Source organism: Globicephala melas, chromosome 12 (genome assembly GCF_963455315.2).
Source record: "Globicephala melas chromosome 12, mGloMel1.2, whole genome shotgun sequence".
NCBI classification, from domain to species: Eukaryota; Metazoa; Chordata; class Mammalia; order Artiodactyla; family Delphinidae; genus Globicephala; species Globicephala melas.
Genome location: NC_083325.1, coordinates 52,045,741 through 52,071,521, shown reverse-complemented (window position 1 = coordinate 52,071,521; position 25,781 = coordinate 52,045,741). Strand labels below are relative to the sequence as shown.

The following is a 25,781-nucleotide window of genomic DNA, read 5'->3' as shown; positions in this document are numbered from 1 at the left end:
AAGCTAGAGAATGCAGTCATAATCTGAACTTGGCCAGAGAAGGAAGGTCCAAAAAAGTGATTTCATTCAGAGGAAAAAATGCCTAAAAGGGGAAAGTGACTGTGAATCCTGGGAATCTACCCCTGCAGAAAGGAACAGGGTAGCGCCGGGGTGGGCCCCAGCACCTGGGATGGAGAAGGCACGTGTAAACTTCTGCATTAAACCAACCGACCCTTCGTGTGGTAGGAGAAGCAGCCTATGTGGACAAAATCAACTGCTCATCGGTTTTATTCGTCATATATCCAGAATTCATTATATAAATCTTTCAAAATACTAGACTTTGCAAGAATAGTTTACAATTCAGCTCTGATTGCACAAATACTTGACACGAAACCATTTTTACAAATACTTATTTTTCTTGAAAGAATACTTTGGTACAGAAAATAAGTCTCTATATATCTTACAGCAAATTGTATGCAGTTTGTTTCCCATTCAACCATCATTTCAGGTTTCCTATCACAGCACATGCGTCACATCCCATAAACCAAATTATAATCTGCTGCCGCTGCTTGTTTTCAATTACTATTCACAATGTTAAGAGTTTTCAGGCTTCTTTTTCTAATCTTTCCTGATCTGAAAGAATTCACGTATTCAGGCTAGAAGAGGTAATTTAAACAACATTCTTTCTAAATCTAACTTGCATTGGGTTAATCACTGTGCTTGGTGAACAATCTTTACACGTCTCTCTTACGCTAGCCCAGCTAGTAGCTCACCCTTGCTGTATCAAGCAGAAGGGATAAAGTCCTTTTATTCCTAAGAGCTTCTAAACTGCGAACCAGAACCCTAGAAACAAGAGTTAAATACAAATATTTAGAAAGCTGTAACATTTGCTAATGATGAGAAGTAGAGAACACTTTTAGACTCGAGGTCTCTCCTAGGTTGAAGAAGACATAAAAGAAAGCATAAGGATGTGGCAGTAGTTTTATAAAATATTGAAAAACTGAAAACGGTGAATCTCTTAGGTCAGTGGTGTGCTGTTTCCAAAGTGCCAGGAGATACAGAATCTTAGACTCTGTGGCTCGCTGAACTATTTGACATTCTTCGAAATAGATGCTGTGGCTTTGAAATAGCCTAATAAATACTCCCTTGGCCAGAACAAGTAATCATTTAGGCCAGGGGAACTTTACAGAATACTGACCATGTTTCCTAAAGACAGGACCCACCAGGGAAAACATGTGGCATTCACTCCATTCCTTCAGTTGCTGAAAAGTGTGTCCAGTTAGCAAGAGCTTGTCTTACTCTTCAGGTAGCATGAATTAAAACCAAGAGCCTGGCAGCATTCTCCAGTCTAGTTCCTGAGTGCTCAGCTCCAATTATCCAATATTCTTAAAAGGATTCTTTAATCAAGCCCTTGTCCAATAAGAGATTTAATAGTACTTGGGGACTACAGTATGTCCCATTTCTCTGCTTTTTGATTTCTCTTGATTTCTCTTTCTCACCCCAGTGTAACCAGCTGCTACAGGTTCAAAATACCGTAGCAGTATTTTGGAAATGAGTTATTTTGCATTACCGAAAGTGTCTGATCACATTATAACGGTTCACATTTGCATCTAACTGGGAGGTGGCCACATCGTGTCTACTGCAGTGATTTTGCGAACTCGGCATAGTCAATGTATCCGTCATTGTTCTTGTCATCGTCTCTCAAAACACCATCTATTAAGTTGATCAGTTCATCTTCGTTCATTGGTGTCTGTTCATTCCCTTCCTACAAGGTACAAATTAGACAAGGATGAGCGGCATCTTTTACTGGAAGCGCTTGGTTAATGTCCAAAATAAAATGTCAATAAACTCCTTCAGATGTAGTATTTCTACGTCCAGGAATCCACAAACCACATATCAGATCCAGACTCAATTCATAATAATCCAATTTAGAAATGATTTTTGGCAGTTAAAAGGACGATACAATCAAAGTAAGCACTCGCTTATTTGTTTTAAAAATTACTTTCCATTCTTTTCTCATTACAAAAGTCATACGTGTTCATTGTAGAAAGCTGGGTCCACACAGAATTCTGAGCTTCAGAGATTCCAGGACCCGCAGCCCCATCCTAGAGAAAAGCTCACAGCCCAGGCCCTCCTGAGGGTCAGCTCTGCTAAAGTGGAAACAGTCCACGCTAGACAACATCTCAAGGTCAGAACAAGACGAAGAAGGCACTGCCGACCAGTAGACCTCATCATGATCTTTGAGGCGAAGGCATTTCTGCTCACAGGGCTGAGCGCTGAGCTACTGCTGTTCACGTCCTCAGCTGATTCTTCCCCTGCCTCCTCTCCCACGTCCCCCTTCCCTCTCCTGCCGCCACCAGCATCCTCGCCTGCCAGGGCTGCTGGACCGCAGTCCCTCTGCCTGGCGTCCGCCCGTATGCCTCCCATAGCAGACCCTGCGCTCATCATGCCAGCCTCCCGTGCGAGCCCTAGCGCTCCCCGCAGCCTTCAAAGCAAACCCCACCAGGCTCAGCTCGCAGCCGTGCGAGCACACGCCCTCCCCAACTTTGCCTCTCCTGCTCTCTAGAGATTACAGTGTGGCACAGTGGGACAGACATTAGATCTGGAGACGTAAGATCTGAACTTCAGCTTCCTTACCTCTCAAACTGGGGGCAATAACAAGGCCTGCCCCTTCCTGCTCCCAGGCTACTGCAGGGATCAGACGAGATCTCTAACCTGCTGGAAAGTGCTTTGTAAACTACGAGCACCGTACTGTATCACCCAAACCCTCAATTATCACCAAATCCCTTGAGCCCTTGGTCCCCTGACTCGCCATTCTTCCCAAATGAGATAACTTCTCCCCTGTTCTGCATTTGGAATGTGGTCTGTCTTTTAGCTGGTTCTCAGATGCTGGCGTGCAGCAGAAATGCCAGCAGCAATTGCTAAAGATAAAAGGAAAGCTCTGGGGCTTCTGCCTCAGCCCGTCACCCTGTATGAGAAGGACCGCTGAACAGGAAAAGAGGCAGAACAGAGGGTGAGCAGAAAAAGGAGAAGCAGCAATAGTGTTGCACAAGGACGGGGGAGGTCATCAAGTTCGGGGACTGAGTTACCGGAGGGAGGCTCTTCCAAGCTGCTGTCTACTGAGCCATTGCCTGACCTACCTCCTTATGGACATGAGTGATGGCTGTGGAGAGTTCTAGGCCGTCAAGCAAATTATTGCCGTCATAATCATGCATTTTGAAATAATGGAGCTGAAGTTCTTGTGGGGACATCTCTGCCTCTGGTTTGTTGACGACACCTTCTAGATGCTCCATGATATGCCTAAAGACCAACAGTGAGACTCAGACCACTTGGTGGCGATGCTGGGATCCTACCAAAACCTTAAGGACTCTGAAACGTTCAAGATCTTAAAGTTCATCCATCCCAGAAAAACAAACATCAACAGTGGCAGACCACACTCAGGGAAGACAGATACAGGCGAGGCCCTGAAAGGAGCAGGGGAAAAGAAAATCAAATAGTTCATTTGTTATGCTGGCAAGATTATGGGTGTTTTTCCTTTTTATTATTAGAATATTGTTATAGCATTTGGGGGAGCTATTAATTTTTTTTTCTTAAACCAATTTAAGGATAACAGAGTATAATGTGTGAGGCTAACTGGCCCAGGGCAAAAGTGGCAACAAATGATTCAATGTTTGAACACGCCAATACAAAAGAAAAAGGTCTTGTCAGAAGCAAGAAACCTTAGCTCTATTTTGGACTCTGCAACTACGTGTGTGTGTGTGTGTGTGTGTGTGTGTGTGTGTGTGTGTGTGTGTGTGTGTGTGTGTGTGTGTGTGTGTGTGTGTGTGTTTGTGGTGAAAGAGAGAAACAATGAATTCAGGCGAGTCATTTATCCCTTTTGGGCCTCCAGATCCTCCATCTGTGATATGATGGTGAAAAAAGAATACCTGACTTACAGGTGGCCATAAGGAATAAATATCATCCTTGGAAAATGTTAAGGGGTCGCACAAATAGTAGAAGGAAAGTTGGGCAGCGCGTGCCTTTGTAGCTGGCTGCAGCTGCAGGTGGGGAGGCCCCTGGACCACAGCCCCGGCTGAATACGTACTCTTGGTCATGCACTGTGCTCTTATCCAGGCCCACGCTGCCGGGATGGGAGAAGCTGGCCCCGGGCTCCTCGGCCCTGGCACCCAGGGCACAAAAGGCCCAGAGCAGGGCGCACAGGAAGGGGGTTCTGAGTGGCTGCAGAGATCTCATGGTCACCGGTACCTGGGAGGTGGGGAACACAGAAGATGAAGGTGAGAACACCAGAACTGAACTGAGGTTCTTTCACGACTTGACACAGCGCGCTCCTGGGAACCTGGGTGAAGAAGCAAGCCTGGGAAAGAGGAGGCCTGGGCCCAGGACAGCTCTGACGCCAGACTGCAGGGTGACCTTGCGCTCTCCAGGTCCCCATCACTCAAACGGGAGGGCAGGTCCATGACATTTCCTGAAGCCCCTTTGGAACGCCAAGCAACTTGGTGACAGCTTACAGGGATTTGGAGAGTATTTCTGCCTACAAGCAGCTTACAGTCTGGCGAGAGAAATACTTCCTACTGAGAGCACGAATCAAGGCACAAAGTGAGGTGTACTAAAGAAAGATCAAACCCTCTGAGAGTTCAGAGGAAGAAGTTTCCTTTGGGCGAGGGAAAGCCAGAGAAGGTTAACAGACCTGGGGATACTTCAGCAGGGCCCGGATGGATGGGCACACAGTGGATGTGGAGGGACTGAAGGACGAAGGGAAGGTGCGAGCAGAGGGGCAGGTGCAGACAAGTGGGAGAGAAATTCCGAGTGGTTGAGTCAGGCTGGAGCTTAGAGGGTATGAAATAGACGGAACAGTAGACAACAGGCTGCAGAGGTTGACCAGGCCGTGCTGGATGTGGTTTTGCCCGCTAGGCCAAGGGGGCTGAAGTCTCCTGGGGATACATGGGAGCCACTGAGGGTTCATGAATGGGAGACGAGATCAGAGCTTGGTTTCACAGTGGCTCAGCTGGCAGCACAGCAGGGAAGGTATTAGGTGGAGTGAGTCCAGGGATGGGGGTTGAGGGAAGCAACGGGGCGGGTCAGATCAAGGCCCGCAGTGGTGGACACGGAAAAGAGGACGTTAACCCTTGCCTTGTCCACCTCCCAGGGCTGTGACGGAGGCAAGTAACTGAACCAGGTGAAAGAGCGCTGGAGAGGAGAGTTCCATAGGAATTAGGTTCCGTCAAGTACTTCTGGGGTTTAGCTAGACTTGGAATCGTGGTCAACAAGAAGACACAACTGGCTACACAGCAAGCTCCCCGAGGGCAGGAGTGCTTTGTTCCCACCCGTATCCCCACCAAGGCTCAAGCCTTTACTAACTGCTGTTAAACAGAAAGTCCTGGTCTTTCCAGGGGCTTACAGACTGACCTCAAAAAGGAAGGTGAAGGATAGCCAGGAGATCTCCATACAACACAAAGGAAACACCTGACTCACACCTTCACTTCCCTGGATAATAAGGGCCAGTGATTTCTAAGGGGCCAGCTGCAGCCAAAAAACCTAGAGCAGCGAAGAGAAAGCATAAGGTACCAGTCAGACCCTCGCACATGCCACAGAGGGCTCAGCTCCGAAGCCGTCGCCACCTCCACTGAGGTGTTACAGCCCCTCTCACCCGTCCTGAAAGGCTCTGTGTAGGGTAGGACCCTGGGAGAATGCCATCCCCACAATGTTTAAGAAAATTTCCCAAACCCACTTTGCTGGATATCAGCAGTATCCTCCCGAAGGAGACAATGGTCACTGGGATGTATAACTTCTAGGGTATAAAAAGAAGCATCTAGTCTCACAACTGAATAGGGACATCATAATGCAATCGTCATAATTCATAACAGAAACAGAAAAAGATATTCAATATATACCAAGAGAAAAAGAGCAGGCTACAAAAATCTGTAAAGAATAATTCATTTTTGGGGAATTCCCTGGCAGTCCAGTGGTTAGGACTCAGTGCTTTCACAGCTGTGGGCCTGATTCAACCCCCGGTTGGGGAACTTTGATCCCACAAGCCGTGTGGTACAGTCAAAAAAAAAAAAAGAAGAATTCATTTTTGTAAAAACCAAAACAATGTATGTATATTTCTCATACACAGGACAATGACTAAAAACTATTAACAAAGATTATTTTCTGAATTATGAGATTAGGAGTGATTATTATTATTTTTTTTTTTTTTGCCCATGCCATGTGGGATCTTAGTTCCCCGACCAGGGATCTAACCCACGCCCCCTGCAGTGGAAGCTCGGAGTCTTAACCACTGGACCACAGGGGAAGTCCCCAGGAGTGATTTTGATTTTTCTTCTCTTTACTTTTCTATTGCTTCTAAAATTTCTACTATAAACATGTTTTGTCTTTACAAATATGTATTTAATACAATTCAGCCCATAATTTTGTTCCAGACTATATGGATGGAATATAAAGGGGGATTCCAGTTAAGTCTCATCTCTACAAAATAATTCAGGAGCAGCCAGAAACTACATCCCAATCTTACCAAATAAAAGTGTCCAGACCCTGATGAGGCCACTGTCACTGTACCTGGTACCAGAAAACAAGGTCTCAAGTTACTCTCAGCAGAGACTGCCCCAACTAGAGCAGAACAACTTGTTCTGACCACACACCATAGAGTTCTGGGACAAGAGGGACCAGAGGGGGAAGCCAGCTCCTCCCAAGTCTTTCAGATTCATATGCATTAGATGTCTCTTTCTCCAGCAAGCCTTCTTCAATTCCAAGTCTGGCTTAGGCATTCTTCCCATATGCTCCTAAGTGATTCCCTTCAGAAGGGTCCTGTCCATCGCTGACAACAGCTGTGCACACGACCTTGAACGTGCCTGATTACCTCTCAGTACCCCCTGTGGAACTGGGCTCTGTGAGGCCGGGGACTGCGTCCACATCCCCAGCACTGGGCACAGTGCCTGCTCAGACGCTGGTGATTCTCAGCCTGTGTGCCACGGTCCTCGGGAGCTGGGGGCGATTACCACCTTCACAGATAACGCTGCCAAGTTCTGATGTCAATGTAACTGAGGATGAAACTTAGCTTCGGAGGCATCTATCAGATAGAAAAGCTGAGTGGTCATCGGACCCATGGCACCGTTTCCTATAACTATGTGGTTGGATACTTAGTATATCAGATAGGGGTGGGGTAGGCGGGGGAGAGGTTCTATTTAAATAACACCAAGAAGCAACCCAGTGCTTGAGTCCAAATTATCCCCTCTTCATAGGAGACAGGATAAAGGTCAAGAACCATACATTTTGGACTTAGCCCATTTTGGTCTGCTGTGGCAGGTTTCTAACCATTAGACCACAACAAAAGACAAATCTACAAACACCGAAGAGAAACTCCCACCTACAAGTGCTACAGGAGCACAGGGAATCTGACTGCCACTTAACAAATTAAACCACTCACATTGAAAAGGAAACATTAGCAAGTCCCTTCCACCGCAAGAACAAGTTGCATCATCCAACTACTTAGCTCAAGGCCATAAGCAAAGAGCTTGGCAGATAAGCCCCAGGAGTTCCTGGGCTCACTGGCCTCTGAGAAATTAAAGGCTAGGCTGGAGAAAAATCCAGAGGAGAGATTTCTGAGAGAGTGGAACACAACCATTGAGACACCTTTCACAAGGAGAAGCGTCATTCCTGGGAAGAAGCGCTAGACCACTGATGGTAGGGAGCTCCCGCAGTGCCCTGACTGTAACTGGGCTTCCCTCACAGCTCCAGCAGCCTCTTCCAGTCCCAGAGCATTTGTTCCCACTGTTTCCACCTGTCCGTCCTCCCTGTTCCTTCCAGGCCCAATTCAAATGTCACCTCTGTGTTCTCCCAGCCAAGACCGACTGTTCCCTCCTCTGACCTCAGTTTGCAGTCTCTCACACTCACTTGGCCTTAACATATGGTCACATATTGTGCTCCGTTTGTTTTTCTCTTTTCTCTCCCTCTCTGAAGACAGGGAACCTATTTTCTCTGCTTCTCCTTTACCCTAGTGAATTTATTACCAAGTGCTGAGCTGACCTGGCATAGCACACCTTCACTCTGAATCAGGGCAGTGGATCCTGCAACCTAGGTGTGTTGTTCCCTATCACAGAGGATCTGACTACACTAAAAAAAAATAACTGGGCTTCCCTGGTGGCGCAGATGTTGAGAGTCCGCCTGCCAATGCAGGGGACGCGGGTTCGTGCCCCGGTCTGGGAGGATCCCACATGCCGCGGAGCGGCTGGGCCCGTGAGCCATGGCCGCTGAGCCTGCGCGTCCGGAGCCTGTGCTCCACAACGGGAGAGGCCACAGCAGTGAGAGGCCCGCGTACCGCAAAATAAAAAAACAAAAAAAACCTTCCCTTTGGAGCCGTCCCACCAGTGGTTTGGCCAGGCCCACGCTCATTGTGTCTTACCAACACCTAAGAGTTTGCAGCGAGCCTTCCTCCCATAAAAACCACAGCAGCTGCTAGCCACTTTCCTCTCCTGCTGGGGCCCTCAGCTGAGAATCAACCTCAAAGCAGCCACACATCCTGTAGCCAGAGGTGATGCCAAAGAAAAACCTGACTGGCATTTCCCCATTTAAAACTACCATGGTCCTGGACTGAAAGCAAGAAAAGAACCAGGTTCCTAGGCAAAGAAAGCTCTACATGGGTTGGGGATTGAGAACTGGTTCTGAAAAAGCAGGCATTTAATAACTTGATCTCTTTGTTCATTTGGGGAGCCCAGGGAGCTGCCATGCTTCATTTATACATTTAGCTAACACTCTTCATTAACAGCTTGGTGCTGCACAAGGTTCTAAGGAAAGGGCTGTGAACCAGACAGGCTCCTGTCACACAGATTACAGCCTGCTGGAAAAGAAAGATCAGTTCACGCAACAGCCCTGGGGTACCACAGAAGCCCCAACCCACACCTGGGTTAATGCATGAAGGATGATTTTTTTTTCAAGGTGCTAAAGGACAGCATCTCAGGTAGAGGGAACATAATGTAACAAACACCTAAGCCTAGAAGGAACTTGATCCAATCTGGGAAATAAAAAGCTTTCAATATGGTTGAAGACACAGTATAGTGGAGATGGATGAGTTAAAGTAAAAAGAGGACAGGTCACGAAGGGCCTTGTAAGCCCTGTTCAAGAGGTTATAAGAGCAATGGGAATCCACGGAAGGGCGATAAGGGAATGGGGAGAGGGGTCTGGTGACGTGATCAGATTTCTGTTTTAAGACCATCACTCTGGCTTTCCACTACATAACAAACTACAGAGGATGGAGAAGGGATACAGGGACCAGTCAGGAGGCTACTGAGTAGTCCAAGGGAAAGATGAAGGTGGCCTGAACTAGCTAGAGCAGAGGAACTGGGCATGGAGAAGTGGGTGTATCCCAGAGAGATTTGTGATGAAATCGATGTGGGTGGGTAAAGAGTGTAGGAGGTGAGAATGATGCCCAGGTTTCTGCTTGGGCAACTGGGTGGATGGCGGTGCCATGCCCAGACAGGGAATACTAGAGAGGAATACAAGCTCCCCCTGTCTCCCCACTCCCCTGGCACGGCCTGGCCAAGCTCGCCCGCCCGACAGGACCTGTTTATTGTCTCCCCCAGAGAGAGATGGGGTACAGGAGCAGATGGAGAGCTACGACTCAGGCCAGCGCGCAGGTCCACGGCAGGTCTCCAAGAGGGCAGAGATTGGCCCTGATCGGGCCCATCTGCCCCGGGGGAGAGGCTCTGCTCCTAGTCCGCTAGCTTCCCGGACCGACTTGGGGTCCGATACCCTCACCCAGGCCGCTCCTGCCTCCCAACCTGAGCCAGAAGCCCCGAGACCCCCAAAGGGACGCCGGGATCCCGCCCCGCTGCGGACCCCTGAATGCCGTCCCACGGACTTCCTCCTCCAAGGTCGGGTCACAGGCCTCACAGGCCGCAGCCAGATTGCGGCTGCTCCCTGGTTCACTCACCCTCGCAGCTAGCAGTTGCCAAACAGCTTTCTCCGGACACGAAGCCCTACGGCGTGAGCCTCACCAGCACCCGTCCTCAGAACGCTTTTTCTCGGCCCCGCCCCACCCCCCCCCGTCCTGCTGTGCGCACGCGCACCCCTTCCGCCCGCCCATTGGCGCCGCGGGCCCCGCCCCTGCCCGGCGCCGGGCTGCTGGGCTGATTCCGCGTGTAACGGGCTCAGGCCCAGTAAGGGCTGGGCGGAGGCGTTTCTTCTGCCTACTTTCCCGAGGGCGATACTCGGTTGGGCCACCTGAACCCCCAGAGCCCCCGCAGGTTGCTAGGCAACCCCGGAAGCCCCCAGGGACGTAGTAGGGCGAGGACCTAAGGTGGCGAAAGCGGATGCAGCGGGTGTCAAAACTGGCTTTCAGCTCCAACTCCACCTCCACCTCCACATTTACAGGTTCCTGGGTTCCTCTGACTGCAAGTTGGGAAGAAAGATAATAGCGTAAAGGAAAAAAATGTTGCGTGCCATTCCAGTTCTACAAGGATCAAGCCATTAGCCACTGCAATTGACCACCAACAGTGTGCCCCGAGGGGAATTCAGGATGGAGGAAAACAGGAAACTTTGTGTACTTCGGATATACTGATCCTTAGATAGGTAAGATGCATCTCTAAGGAAAAATTCCAAATAACCCCAGGAAATATGAAACTGCCGGAGTCTCAGCCAGGGACTGAAGAAGATGCAGGGACTTGGTTGAGAGGACCATGTCGGGTGTCTGGGAACTGGGAGAACAAGGCACCCGGGCTTCCTATCTTTTTATGTGTTGGCAGAATGAAGAAATAAACATGGATGGTGAAAACATGGTCTAGGATCAAGAATCACTTAATAGCTTAATAGCCCAGAGAAGGCACCGTTTTTCCAGTGAAGTTCAGAAATCTTTATTTCCTCCCTTCCCTGACCGTGTGGCAAGAGAGCAGAGGCTTTGTAGGATAGAAGAAACCCTATTAATTCCAGGCTCCTTCCCCTTTCCTTCCCCTGAAGTTTGAGTTAGTTATAGATCTAGTTCATTTTTCAGCCCTCCCTCTGCCATGCATCCATTCTACCATTTGCTCATTTATTCATTAATTCAATAACATTTCTTGAGTACCTTCTAGGTACCAGGCACTGTGCTAGGAGTTACCAGAGAAACAAATACAAACAAGATATGATCTCTTCCTTCAACAAGCTCAGTGTCTGATGGATAAAGCATTCTCATTCTGTTTAACCAACGCCTACACTTTTTCTATGGCTCTTATCCTCTGTCCTCTCTCGAATCACCAATTACTCCCCCTCTAATAGCCCATCCCCACGATCATATAATCTTGCTCTGGTTTCTTCCCCGCTACACTGCTGAAACTACAATCTCCATGCAAATTCAGTGGTGCTTCTCCTCTGTTTTTACTTGCCCGCTCAGTACTATTCCTCAGTCAGGTATCCCCACTTTGAAACACGTTCTTCTCTTGTTTTCTGATGCCATGTACTCTTGGTCCTCCTCCTACCTCACTGACTATTCTTTCTTGGGTTCTTTTCACTGACTTCTCATCTTCTGCTCAACCTGTAAATATCAGAGTGCTTACTGTTCTATCCTTAGTCCCCTTCTTTGTCTCCCTACCCACTGTCCTTCTGTGATTTCATCTGGTCGTATGGCTTTAGCTGCCATTTGCAAGCAGATGACTCCAAAAGGTAGATCTCTAACAATGACCTCTGCCTGTAAGTCCTCACTCCTCTAAACAACTGCTTACTTGACATATCCACACGAGTGTCTAACTGGCATCGCAAATTTAACTTGGCCCACCAAAATATTCATTTTCACCCCCAAACGTGTACCTCTCTGTTTTTCCCATTTTAGTGACTATCACTGCCATCCATTTAGTTGTTCAAGCCAAACTCGAGGAGCCATCCTTTTTGCCCCCTCAACTTTATTGAGGTATAATTGACATCCAGGAAACTATCATCTGCTACCTACCTTCATTCTTGCCCCATTTTAGTCCGTGAGTCAATTGTTTAAGCCATTTATAGGTGAGCGTTCTATAACTTGTAGCTGAACCCATTCCTAACAGGCAAATAACTTGGTACCAGAAGTAGGACACAAAAAAAAACAGATACTAAAACGTGAAATTGGCTAACAGAAGGTTAAGGTAGCCAGTGGTAAAGACTCTATTCCAAATGGAAAGTTGGTGACCTACATGTTAAGCAGTAGTTAAACTGTTGAACTGCTATCACTTGCTGGACCTTGGGAAAAACCCACATGCCAACCAAAGTTGTATTGCAGGAGAAATCTCAGGAACAATACAGAACATTCATGACTGTTGGCTTTTTTTTTTTTTCCTTTTTTAAGTAGCTTTCAGCAAAGTCCTTCAAGAGAGTGGCAAATCCAGATTAGAGCTAACTGATTGGAAAGCAGAGATTAAAGAAAATAAGGCCTTGGTGGGAAAGGAACAGCTTACCTGCAGTTTACAACCTAAATTAGCTGAGTCCCACAATTTGGAGACTTGCTGGGTTGAAATAAATAATTTTCTTTAAATACCCAAGCTGAAGCCAGCACAAATGGAGACAGGGAAGAGGCAGCTTTATCAGGAGAGAAGATGGAGGCCCAAGGTAGCAAAGATGGACTATAGGTGGCTTCTGTACCTGCTGTGTTTTGAATTGTCTCCACTGCAATTAAGCACACAGATACCAGCCCCTAGAAGACTTAAATATTCTAATAGTTGGCTTTGCTTGTTTTGCAGAAAGAAACATTTGAGGTATACACAAGAAACTAATGAAAGAGAACAGAGGTAAGAATAAGACCTCATTTTATATCTTTTTGTTTGGCTTTAATTTTTAAAAACCAAGTAAATATATTAATTATTTTGGGGGAAAATATAAGCTTTCATTAGAAAACCATTTAAAGACTCCCTAGATAAGTTATTTGATTGTGATTACTCATGTATGGAATTGACCAGAAGCCTAACAAATGATTGAGGCAATCATGTGTCCCTAAAATCTCAAGCCTGGTCAATATTGGTCTGTTCCTGTTTAAACAAGGGAAGGGCTGCCAGATTTCCCAACAAGAACTTAATACACTGCCACTGACTGGGGGATACTACGTATTTTTCCATTCTTTTTTTCTGAAAGGAAGTATTTATTATTTTTTCACATTGTGCATTGAATGTGTTTCCCTGTATTTTTTGTTTGGTTTTGTTTTTTTACATTTTATTGATGCACGATTGTTTAGAAAAAACACACTTCTGTTTCCCTTTACTCACACACACAATACTTTTGACAGCAGATGTGTGGTTTTTCCCACACCAAGCAATTCCTTACAACACCAGCTGAGTGTCCTACAGTGCAATTCAATTCTGACACTAACTGAAGTTAGTACAATCCCCACAAGTAAAGGGCTCAGCCCCATAAGACTGCCACCCACTTCAGATGCCAAGCACAATTAGTAGGTCCCCAGGTTACCCATGACTTCTGTCCGACTTTACAAATTGAAGGCTCCCATGACTCCCTCCTGGGATTTGATCACTTGCTAGAACAGCTCACAGAGCTCAGGGAAACACTTACATCTACCAGTTTATTATATAACACAGGATATCATAACAGGTACAGATGAACGGTCAGATGAAGAAATACATAGGGTGAGGTCTGGAAGGGTCCCAAGCACAGGAGCCTCTGTCCCTTTGGAGCTGGGGTGCCCCATCCTGCAGACACGTGGATGTGTTCCACCAACCCAGAAGCTCTCCAACCCTGTACTATTGGGATTTTCATGGAGGCTTCCTCACATAGGCGTAATTGATCATTAACTCAATCTCCAGTCCCTCTCCGCTTCTTGGAGGATAGTGGGTAGCGCTAAAAGCTCAAAGTGTCTAATCATGATTTGGTCTTTATGGTGATCAGACCCATCCTGAAGCCATCCAGGGGCCCCCCAAGGGTCACCGTATTAGAACAAAGGACACGCCTATCACCAAGGAAATTCCAAAGGATTTGGAAACAGCGTCAAAGGCCAAGTATTAGAACGAAAGATGCTTCTTATCACTTGTGAAATTACAAGTGTTTTAGAAGCTCTGTGCCAGGAACCAGGGGCATATATGTAAATATATGGGTTTTTTTCTATTATTTCAGAATAGTATACACAAAAGTACCCATACAGAAAAGCATACAGCTCAATAAATTTTCGGAAATTGAACACCCCCATATAACCAGCACCCAGATCAAGAAACAGAGCATTACCAACACCCTAGGAGACCCGCTTGTGCTCCCTTCCAAGCACCACCCTCTTCCTAAAAGGTAATTGCTATCCTGACTTCTAATACCACAGAGCAGTTTTACCTGTTTCTGTATTTTCTGTAAATGGAATCACACAGTACCTACTCTTTTATCTATGGCTTCTTTTACTCAACATTATGTTGAGATTCATTCATAGCGTGTAGATTTTGAGCATTCTCATCTCTGTATGCTATTCTCTTTTCCCTTCTACTGTCAGTGGATATCTGGGTGGTTTCCAATTTTAGGTTGTTATAAATTATGCTACTTCAACATTGTAGAACATGTCTTTTCTTGCACAACTGTTCAGGTCTCTGTCAGGTATTAGCCTAGGAGTAGAACTGCTGGCTCCTGGGAATGCAGATGTTCAGCTATATTAGGTAGTGCCAAAAGGTTTTCCAAGTGGCTGTGTCAGTTTACACTCCAGCAAGAGTTCTATTGGTCCCCATTCTCTCCAACACTTGGTACGTCCCATCTTTCTCATTTTAGCGGAAAATGAACTTGTCTTAGCTTAAATCATCCAACCATGAGAAGCCACATCTGGACCTGAAAGGGGCCTGCACAGTACACAGAGTACCTGGACTCCCAGCTGTATGTAGGAGCTGGCTGGGACTTTAGGATTACCTCCTCTATGGAGTGAGCTCCCCGCATGTCAGATGTGTATGTGAGAAAGAGGGATGCGCATGGGTTTCAGGTAACCAAAGAGCTACACCGGGCCAACGCGGATGAGTTTGAGTCGGTGGTAGCCCAGTTTCCATTTTCAACACCCTTCTCTCTTGTCTGTCTCCACAATGAAGGCTAAAAAACGTTAAACACTCACTTCCCCATCTTTTCTGCAGCGAGATGGCTAGGTAACATAGTTCTGGGCAATGAGACAGAAGGGGAACTTGGGAAATCTTGCTTTTCTGATAAAAGAGACAAGTGACGGGTGCAGACCTTTTCCCTTCCTCCAGCCCTGAATGGGGACGTACCATCTCAGCAGTCATCCTCAATCATGGACGGAAGTGGGAGAGAATTTAGAAAGGCTGCCCTAACACTGTGGGCCACTGAACCAACACCAGCAGTTGCTTACTTCCAGATATCCTGTTATGTGCAGAGAACTCCTATTTGTTTAAGCCACTCGAAGACAGTTACTTGCAATCCAAAGCATTCTCACGTGATACAGAGGTCCAGCAAGATGTGGACTCAGGTGTGAACTGGATTTACCAGCGTGAGGTCACTGGGGGCTCAGAGAGCAGTTTACGTGGAGTGCTGGGCAGCAGCCAACGTACAGTGGGTGGTGAGTGGCTGGTGGGAAAGACTGGGTACGGCAAGTATGGGCAAGCCTCTCATGCTTGGCTGTGAGGCAAAGGAAAGTAGTTAGAGGGGGACACAGGATCCAGAAGTGTTGTCTTTAAGGTGGAAGGCCTTGTGCATGTTTAAATCCTTTTGGGAAGGAGCCAGCAAAAATGACACTGTAAAGAGCAGAATGGACAAAACTGAAAGAACAAGGTTATTGAGGAGGCAGGAGAGAATGGATACAAAGCCCAGATGGGTGTTAGCCTGAAATGTGGGAGGCATGGCTATTTTCTGAGAGAGCCGTGATTGGGGGAAGGGCAGGTAGATTGAGTGGGTCAGAGTTTGAAATCATCATTGTGTATCTGGGAAAGCAAGCTGCCTAAAGGAGATAGAAGACTTCCTGGCCTGAGTTGAAGGCTCAGTTGAAATTGGAGATTGTTCATTTAGAGTGGTACGGTCTGCATAATTATTTGATTATATACAATGGTTAATGTACATTTCATGAATTTTAATTTAAAAAATTTTTGCATCTAAGTTACACATGGATGTGGCTAGAAAAAAGTAGAACAGAAAGTTGTCTAATAAAATAGCAAGTTCCTCTCTCTCAATCACCAACTCTTCCCCATCTCGCTAGCTGCTGTTTATGACCACACTAGGGTTGGGTGGGGGAATGGACTGGAGAGTAAGGGGGATAAGGAAGTTGTTACGGCTCTGCTCTCCCCACTCCATCTGACTGATGTTTAATCCTGAGTGCCTTTGTGTGGCTGAACCCCTGCTGAACCCCTCACTGCAGTCCCCCTGACATGGGTAGCACCTCTCTTTTGGAAGGCTCGTGGTCCTCTCTCCATGTCTGGTTTTCCCCAGCTGTCCAAGAGATACTCTTTTGGGCAGAATCCCTTGAAAAATGATCCCAAGCTGGTTCAACGGCTCATGACTTGGGTTAGGTTTGAGAGGAGACCGGGGTAGAGTCCCCACTTTCCCTTGGGTGTTTTTGTTTGTTTGTTTTTTTGTGGTACGCGGGCCTCTCACTGTTGTGGCCTCTCCCGTTGCGGAGCACAGGCTCCGGACGCGGAGGCTCAGCGGCCGTGGCTCACGGGCCCAGCCGCTCCGCGGCATGTGGGATCTTCCCAGAGCGGGGCACAAACCTGTGTCCCCTGCATCGGCAGGCGGACTCCCAACCACTGCGCCACCAGGGGAGCCCTCCCTTGGGTGTTTTCCAGGAGGTGGCAAGCCCCGTGGGGCCCAGTATGGAACCTGAACAATGGAGAAGCAATTCTGAGAGTGATGTCTAGGAAGATGGGCCTGAGAGCATCCTCAAGCCCTCAAGCCCTCAAACCCCAGCATGGTTCAGCCAAAGGAGGCAAGACTTCCAAAGCCCTCCAAGAGGGCTAGTGTGAGAGCAAAGCACACCAGATGAGACCTGGGATGAGGAAGATGCAAAGTAGATCCACCTGACAGAGACAGGCCATGGCAGAACTTTGGACATCAGTGGCACATGCAGAAAGCACAGGGGTGTCCTGTCCTGGGCGTATTTGCCTCCAGAGCCATTCCTCACTCTTCCCCTCTTGTGTTCTGCATCACAAGCAGGCTGACCCCAGTGGGTTGCATTTCCTAGCCTTCCCTGTCAGCTGGCTTCCTGCTGGCTCAGCTAATAGAGAGTACCAGCAAGGGATCAGAGGATGGAAGGAAGAAGCTGCCTCTACTGGGAAGGGAGACCCAGTGAGTTTTAGGAATGCCAGGTACTCAGATTGAAATCCACCTAGATTCCCCCATCCTAATTCCCAAGGTCCCATATGTTCTTCATCAATGCCATAACTTTCTCGTAAGAGACAGGATTCGTTTTGTAAACAAAAAGAACAAAGGGTGTCACTCATCCCCTTATACAAAGGGTTAAGTCGTAACCCACTATAGTTGTCCACCAGCGGTGCACCCTGAGCAGAATTCCCGATGGGAGAAACATGATGAGACAGTCTGTGCTTTGGATACACGGGACCCTAGATAATTAAGACGCACATTTGAGGAAGAATTTCAGTGATCCCAAATTCTTGCATCTTCCCAGACATAGATATCTATTCTTTGTCATTAGCAGTAATCTTTTACAAAGATGTATGCTTGACTATAGGTATTTCCCGGCTGAAAAATTAATATATATATATACCGGCTCTGCAAGGCTCCGGACGTGCAGGCTCAGTGGCCATGGCTCACGGGCCCAGCCGCTCCGCAGCATGTGGGATCTTCCCGGACCGGGGCATGAACCTGTGTCCCCTGCATCGGCAGGCGGACTCTCAACCACTGCGCCACCAGGGAAGCCCATTGTGCATTTTTTAAGTTGACAGTTTGTAAATTCATCTTACGTTATAATATAGATTACCACAGTATCAGACACTGCGTCTGGATTTTAGCTGCTTGTGTTCAGGAGCTCTAAGACAAAAGAGATCTTTTAGGACATTTTTAGAGGCACTGACTCGCTTGAGGCAAGATTTTTAAATTCTGGGTTGGTGACTTTTTAAATTAATTTTTTAAAAATTCTCCATTCATTCATAATGACCCATCACTGTTCATACAGAGCATGAGTACTAGAGGGTCCATGCAGATATTCCAAGGGTGCTCAGGCACGGGTAGTTTTAGAGATTACTTTCCAGCCTGTCCATTTTTCTATGCACTCCATGAAAACTGACCTGCCTGATAAGGACCTGCCTTAGAACATCACACCATTTGTCCCTTTCACAGTCATGTTCCCTCCCCCCTTTAAACAATGAAATGCCACCCTGAATCTTACTAAGATGCATTGTCCCAGGGTATAAGAACCTCAGGATAACCACAAAGGGGGCAATTCAAAATACTGATGTCAGTAAAACCTGCTTAATCTGGGCAGTGGGGAAGGGTTTTGTATTTCTCCGTCTCTTATTCATATTTCTGATAAGGGCAAAACATGATGCTAAAAGTTTGGAATTCTGGCTTCTCTTGGGATGTTCTTTTTCAGCTATACTATAAACTGGGGTGCTGGAAATGATACCCATCTGTATTTAATGACCCCACTTCTTCCATCCCTGACTATTATCAAAGAACACTTAACTCCTGACGAAAATTCCCACAACTGTTGGTTTCTTAAACTTCTAAGTATATGTACCTCCCTTCTAACAAGTCAAATGCATTAGCATTTTTTAATACCCCTTTTGTCTCCCTCTCCTCCCCCATCATGTTGTTCTTGTTTGGAATTTTTTTTTTAATAAATTTATTTTATTTATTTTTCTATTTTTGGCTGCGTTGGGTCCTCGTTGCGGTGCACGGGCTTCTCATTGCAGTGGCTTTTCTTATTGCGGAGCACGGCACGCGGGCTTCAGTAGTTGTGGCAGACGGGCCTAGCTGCTCCGCGGCATGTGGGATCTGCCCAGGCCAGGGCTCAAACCCGTGTCCCCTGCATTGGCAGGCAGATTATTAACCACTGCGCCACCAGGGAAGCCCCTGGAATTTTTGACATTAGTTATTTTGGATAAACATTCTCTTCTTTAGTCTTAGCTTTTTAATTTTTTTAAACAGCAATAAATTTATCAAAATATTTGATCACCCTGACATCTCATATCTCTCGAAGGTTCTCCTGGATTTGTTTCTCTTACATAAACACTTCTTTTAAAGGTATTTTCATTGTGGATTTTTGTGTGTTAAACTTCTGAGGCCTTGTGTGCCTGAGAATGTTCTTATTACTTTCCCTCATTGAAATGAAAATTTGGCTGTGTTGTACATAAAACTTCAGGTTCGAGCTCTTTTCCTTCAGTATATAAATAAAGAAATAAATACATTATCATAAGAAAAGCGATCTTACGCTCATCTAAAAAGATGGGGGAAAAGGTGTTTGACGAAAGTCAATACCTGTTCATAATAAAAATGTTCTGCAAGCTAGAAACAGAAAAGTAGTCTCTCAACCTGATAAAGGGCATCTATTAAAAACCCACAGTTGGGACTTCCCTGGTGGTCCAGTGGTTAAGACTCCGTGTTCCCAATGCAGGGGGCCCAGTTTCAATCCCTGGTCAGGGAACTAGATTCCGCATGCCACAACTGAAAAGATCCCGCATGCCACGAGGAAGATCTCACATGCGGCAACAAAGATCCTGAGTGCTACAACTAAGACCCAGCGCAGCCAAATAAATAAATAAATATTAAAAAACAAAAACCCACAGTTAATGTTCTTGTAGCAGAAGACCGAATACTTTGCCCCTAACATCAGGAACAAAGCAAGGATGTCCACCTTCAGCACTTCTATCGACCATTTTAGTAGAGCTTTAAGCCACTGCAAAAAAATATATAAAAGCCACACAGATTGGAAAGGAGAAAGGAAAAAGGAAAATGGTCTTTACTCACAGATAACATGATCATGCAGATAGAAAATCCTTCTAAGGAATCTACAATAGAACTATTAAGTAAATTTAGCAAGGCCACAGGCTGCAGGTCAGTATACAATAATCCATGTTATTTCTGTATGTTAACAATGAACATGTAGAAAACGAAATTTTTAAAATACCATTTCAACAGCATCCCAAAACGTAAAATACTTAGGGATAAGTCTAATTATTTTAAGCATACTTTTTAATAGTCTTGAAACTGAGGGCAGTCATCAATTAGAATCCTTGAACTATAACTTGCTTAATAAATAATAACTTGTAACCTGCCTTCACTAATCAAGCTTGCTTTAATTGTTCTTGCAAATTGCATACCCTCCAAGCTTCACTGTAGCCTGGGCAATATATCATAAGATTCCTTTAACCACCCCCTCCAGATAAAACCTCTGACATATGGGTCGCTATAGTAATGGTTTCTTATTTTATTTTTTTATTATTAAAATTTTTTAATTTTTAAAAATTTTGTTTCATTTTTGGTTGCCTTGGGTCTTCATTGCTGCGTGTGGGCTTTCTCTAGTTGCAGCGAGCGGGGGCTACTCTTGGTTGCAGGGTGCAGGCTTCTGATTGCACTGGCTTCTCTTGTTGCGCAGCATGGGCTCTAGGTGCGTAGGCTTCAGTAGTTGCAGCACGCGACCTCAGTAGTTGTGGCTTATAGGCTCTAGAGCACAGGCTCAGTAGTTGTGGCGCACAGGCTTAGTTGCTCCGTGGCATGTGGCATCTTCCCAGACCAGGAATCGAACCTGTGTCTCCTGCATTGGCAAGCAGATTCTTAACCACTGCGCCACCAGGGAAGTCCCAGTAATGGTTTCTTAAGTTGTTTTTCAGGAACATGGAGTTAGTCTTGCCCAGTTCAAACTGGCCAAGCACACTGACCATTCAACTGGGCCTGTGCAAGTGTCGGATGGATAACCTATTGTCAGAGGGACAAAAGCTCCATCATCAGATCATGCTAATGCCACCATTTTCTGAACACGTGTCTCATGAAGAAGCATGTAACTCAGATACACCTGCGCAGAACACTGATTACGTCACCCTTTCCCCATGCCTCAGACCACCCTGCTTCTTTATCCTGTAAATATCCCAAGCCCCTCACCTTTAGGGAGGCGGATCTGAGACTTGTTCTCCCATCTCCTCGCTTAGCTGTCTCGTGGATAAACCCTTTCTCTGCTGCAGACTTCCATGTCTCAGCGTTTGGCTTGTTGCAGAGTGGGGCAAACAAACCTGGTTTTGTAATAGTCTGGTAATTCTGTTCAATATTATCTGAAGTTATAGCGGTGTCGTCCTGCTGCTGTGTTTATTCTTTTTGCCTCTGTGAAAGCGTACCTCAGAGACATTTAGTTATCTGCATGCAAATGATATACTTGCTTATTTTAAGGAGAATAGTCATTAGGCTGTTGTCAACAAAAAGGGCTTTATAGGGCTTGCCTGGTGGCGCAGTGGTTGAGAGTCCACCTACCGATTCAGGGGATGCGGGTTCGTGCCCCGGTCCGGGAAGATCCCACATACCGCGGAGCGGCTGGGCCCGTGAGCCATGGCCGCTGACCCTGCAGGTCCGGAGCCTGTGCTCCGCAACGGGAGAGGCCCCAACAGTGAGAGGCCCGCGTACCGCAAAAAAAAAAAAAGGGGGGGGCTTTATAAGAGAAAAGAAAAAACTACAGACACTCTAAGCACAGTAAGTTTTTGGATTCTTTCCATTTGATATTTGGGTGGGGGGAGGCGAATTGATTAGCTGTCATCTAGCAGAGTCTGGTCTGTGAAGTGTGCTCCTGAACGGGTTGCTTAGGCTAAACAAAGGAAATAATTTCAGCCACTGACAGATTCTTCTGACAACTTGAAGATTTTAACTGTGGAATATTCATGCCAGGCCAAGGCTACCATGTTAGGCGAGGTCCATACCACTTCCCTCCTCAGAATTTCTCAGTTCTCACTCATGGTGATTATTTCCTCCTGCATTTTGTAAGTTTAGATGATGAGCTCATCTTTAGTGGGGTTTTGTCTATGGGAATCCTGTGTGGTCCTAGTGGAGAGTATATTCCTTTCAAAGAGATTTTATATTTGCTTCTATCTGCTTGGTATCCATTTTTAAGTTAATTTTTCAACTTGTGGGTCCCTGGTTTCTATAGGTAGTATAAGATTGAACTCTAGACCTGAGTAAGGGCAGACTATAATTTTAAATTCTCAGGGGAAATTTTTTTAACCAAATCAAGAGGCTCAACCAGGAGATTCTCTGTTTCCTTGTGCATTTCTGCAGTTTTGTTTCTGGTACCTGCTTTCACCAAAGGTACAGCCCTTGCAGAGTTCTAACTTTATGTGAAAGCATCGAGTCTATCTCTTCATTCTTGTTAACCCAAGGCCTCTTCTGTTGCTATATGTCCATTAAAACTCAAAATCCTTGGATCCTGAGACAGTAAACCCCAGGGAGGTCTCCGCCTCACCTTATCTGACTCCCGCTCTCCCCTACCCCACAATTTAACTCCCTCTTAGTTTTGTGACCACTGAGAATGTTCCCTACTTTCTTGTGAGCTTAGCTTTCCAATGAACAGAAAGCTTTATTTATTTTACCAGCATTTTAAGGTGTTTTGAAAGAAACAGAAGTGAATATATTTATGGAATATATTCATATACACGAAGAAAAATATAGAACATATTGAATACAAATGTTTTAAATTAGAATATGTGACAGTAATATCTTGAAGACTATCCTGAATAACACATATTCCCTGTGATACTCGTAAAAAATACCTGAATATTCATTGGATATTTTCAAGAGTTAAGTTTTTGGTAAATCACACATTTGGCAAATTGGGAGTAGCTTGGACATTGAACTAACTGATCCTTCTGTGAACTGGCCCTTAGGGATCTGGGCTGCTTCCAATCAGCTTCCAGTACTTTTTTAAAATACAGGTCAGTTCAGTACACTGCACTTGTTTTTCAGTAAAATGCTGACACGTGTCTGCTCAGAATAAATTAACTTGACTATATCAACTGACTTACTTGGTGGAAAAAGGCAATTCACAAACCAGTTCCTATGCTGACTTTTCTCCGGACTTTTCCCCAGATTCCCACCATTACGGTTTAATCTTCTCTAAGTAACATTAATAATTATTTTCTTTTTTCCACCCAATCTCTCACACAGTTTTAATAACAATAAATGAAGGGATAGACTCGTGAATGAAGCAGTTAATCAAAGTTTTTCCTATCTACTTAGTATTTTTTTCCTTCCAGTTTTATTGAGATATAATTGACATAGAGCACTGTATAAGTTTAAGGTATACAGCATAATGATTTCGTTTAACATATTCCATGAAATGATTATCACTATAACTTTAGAGAACATACACCACCCCATATAGATACAAAATTAAAGAAATAAAAAATGTTTTTTCTTGTGATGAGAACTCTTAACAACTTGTCACATATAACATACAGCAGTTGTACATCACGTTGTACATTACATCCCCAGTACTTATTTATCTTATAACTGGAAGTTTGTACCTTTTGATAATCAATTTTAAAAGAATGGTAAACTTTTAAAATTTTATTTATCATAGTGACACCTGTTGACCTATACCTGAAATTCTGATTATTATAAATATACTGAAGAACGCAATGATAGAAATAGAGAAAAGAAGGACGAGGCAACAGAAGCATTTTAAAATGTATTAAATTGTACCTCGTTAAAAAAAAAGAGAGAGAGATTGTAGGAATTGAATATCGAAAGCCAAAAGAGCGGAAATGTAGGACACAGACAATATTAAAATTGAGTTCAGAGATGAATGAAAGTGAATTCTAAAACCCAGGTGGGAGGGGAAGGCTTTACAGAGTAGGTGAGTGTTGAGCTGGAGCCCCTGGGAATTGATTCAGGAAACTAGGATCCTTACAAGCCATTGGCTAAACAAACCCAATAAACTATAGGTTACAGCCTGACTATTCACATTATAAAAGTCCCTTCATATAGAGGGCATTTCTTATGATGATCATTTCTGCTTTTCTAATAATATTTAATTTTACAAAACTTCAATTGATACGTTACTTTCCAGCATCGCAGCCGCTGCATGAACGGAGGTAGTTACTTGTTCTGGAGTTTTCCCAGCCACAGTGTTTACTCCAAGCATTAGCTCAAACCCTCTGCTTAGTCATCAGTTGTTTCACTGTTCTTTGTAAGTAATTAGGATAAGTGTTCTCAGGGTCAACAGTACACTCACACCACCCTTGACATGGATGAAAGGAATGTGTTAAAATTAAAGGGACTTCTTTTGACAGAGCATTCTTTTTCAGAAAAGGGTAAAGGTTTGAATCCTTCTGATCCTTCTGGAAGAATGTTAGATTTTAGGGGCTGCCTTACATGCAAAGAACCATGCAGAGTGTTTACATGAACCTCTCTATACTGATTGATGGCTCAATCTTTACTGTTTGGAGGTAGAGTGGGGGAAGAGGAGATTAAAGCAGGTCCATTTTAGATGCCGTCCTTTGGGTTTATTACCAGAATTGCCAAGAGGATTTTAATAAACTTTCTCCCATCCAAGTTTAAGGAGAGAGTTCATTGTAAAATGCTATTGTGTACTTTGTCTTATTTTTCTTGGAAGGTCCTTATAAACTTGCTCCATATCTGCTCAAAATGCTTCAAGAAATGCTCATGGGCTTCCCTGGTGGTGCAGTGGTTAAGAATCTGCCTGCCAATGCAGGGGAAACGGGTTCGAGCCCTGGTCCTGGAAGATCCCACATGCCGCGGAGCAGCTAAGCCCGTGTGCCACAACTACTGAGCCCGTGCTCTAGAGCCTGTGAGCCACAACTACTGAGCCCATGAGCCACAGCTACTGAGCCTGCGCTCTAGAGCCCATGCTCCGCAACGAGAAGCCACCGCAATGAGAAGCCTGTGCACTGCAACAAAGAGTATAGCCCCTGCTCTCCGCAACTAGAGAAAGCCCATGCACAGCAACGAAGACCCAATGCAGCCAAAAATAAAAAAATAAAAGAAATGCTCACATACTTTTTACCCTTTGTGATCAAAACCTTTCCTCTGGTGTTCTGAGTGGCTTGGCGAGGCCAATCCAGAGTCGATCAGAGGTATGTATTATCTACACCTGCAACCTATGATGGACGGAGACCACATCTATGTACATACTGGGGACGGGGACTTCCCTGGTAGCGCAGTGAATAAGACTCCACGCTCCCAATGCAAGGAGCCCGGATTCGGTCCCTGGTCAGTAAACTAGATGCCACATGCATGCTGCAACTAAAAGTTTGCATGCCACAACTAAGGAGCCCATGTGCCACAATTAAGGAGCCCACCTGCTGCAACTAAGGAGCCAGCAAGCCGTAACTAAGGAGCCAGCAAGCTGTAACTAAGGAGCCTGCAAGCTGCAGCAACTTAACACCAGCACAACTAACCAACTAACTAAATAAATACTGGGGACACAAGAAAATGTGAGCCTGGAGCAGAGCTGAAGGCACTGTAGTCTTCCTGTGGACTGGACAGCAGATGGCTGGGCAGCCCCTGGCTCTCAGAGTCAGGCAGGGTGGCTGCAGCTCCAAGGTTGGAGGCCCAGCTGCAGGAGGGAGAGGTTCCTGTGTCAGGGAGAACAGCTCCTCTACTCTGCCTATCTTCCTCTCCCTGCTGACTCAGCCGGGTTTGGGCTTGCCCAGGGCTCAGTTCATTACCTCCTTATCTTTACAACTTTAGTTCCACAGTTTACAAGCAAATTCTTTCTGGGTTTCTTATCTGAAATCCCTGGGAAGAAGAATCTGGTTTAGGCCATTTTTGTGTGTCAAGCCATCCATAACAGCTAATTGGTCCATGAGTGGCCTGGCTTCCCTTGGAGCAGGAGCCCCCTCTTCTGTCTTGTGGTCACTCGTATCTAAATTCACAAGGTTCCCTGGCCTGGAATGACCTGCTTAGGCATAGTTTGGGGCTATGAATGAGTGGGGCAG

The 25,781-nt window shown here is 45.6% G+C and overlaps 1 protein-coding gene and 1 long non-coding RNA gene across 3 annotated transcripts; one reads left to right on the top strand and one right to left on the bottom strand.

Moving 5' to 3' along the window:
* Positions 1 to 249: 249 nt before the first annotated feature.
* MCFD2 (multiple coagulation factor deficiency 2, ER cargo receptor complex subunit) lies at positions 250 to 10,045 on the bottom strand. Of its 2 annotated transcripts, XM_030857750.2 has the most exons (4): positions 9,908 to 10,045; positions 4,064 to 4,224; positions 3,120 to 3,279; positions 250 to 1,744 (listed from the first exon to the last, which is right to left on the bottom strand). In XM_030857750.2, exons 2-4 carry the CDS (start codon positions 4,210 to 4,212, stop codon positions 1,616 to 1,618), a joined length of 438 nt encoding a protein of 145 aa, XP_030713610.1. In that variant the 5' UTR covers positions 4,213 to 4,224; positions 9,908 to 10,045; the 3' UTR covers positions 250 to 1,615. The 2 variants fall into 2 exon arrangements, with proteins under 2 accessions (XP_030713610.1, XP_060165117.1); XM_060309134.1 differs by lacking the exon at positions 9,908 to 10,045 and having other exon boundaries at positions 3,120 to 3,443; positions 4,064 to 4,204.
* A 76-nt stretch (positions 10,046 to 10,121) lies between these two features.
* LOC115854044 (uncharacterized) lies at positions 10,122 to 24,566 on the top strand. Its single transcript, XR_009566231.1, has 3 exons — positions 10,122 to 10,545; positions 12,657 to 12,704; positions 24,437 to 24,566. It is a non-coding gene; the product is annotated as an uncharacterized lncRNA (long non-coding RNA).
* The last annotated feature ends 1,215 nt before the right edge of the window (positions 24,567 to 25,781 follow it).

Excerpts from the sequence above, each read along its gene's own strand:
- MCFD2 (XM_030857750.2), bottom strand. The coding sequence starts at position 4,212 with ATGAGATCTCTGCAGCCACTCAGAACCCCCTTCCTGTGCGCCCTGCTC. Across the intron at positions 3,280-4,063 it reads AGCACAGTGCATGACCAAGA|GCATATCATGGAGCATCTAG; the intron begins GTACGTATTCAG and ends GTTGGTCTTTAG. Across the intron at positions 1,745-3,119 it reads TCACTCATGTCCATAAGGAG|GAAGGGAATGAACAGACACC; the intron begins GTAGGTCAGGCA and ends TGTACCTTGTAG.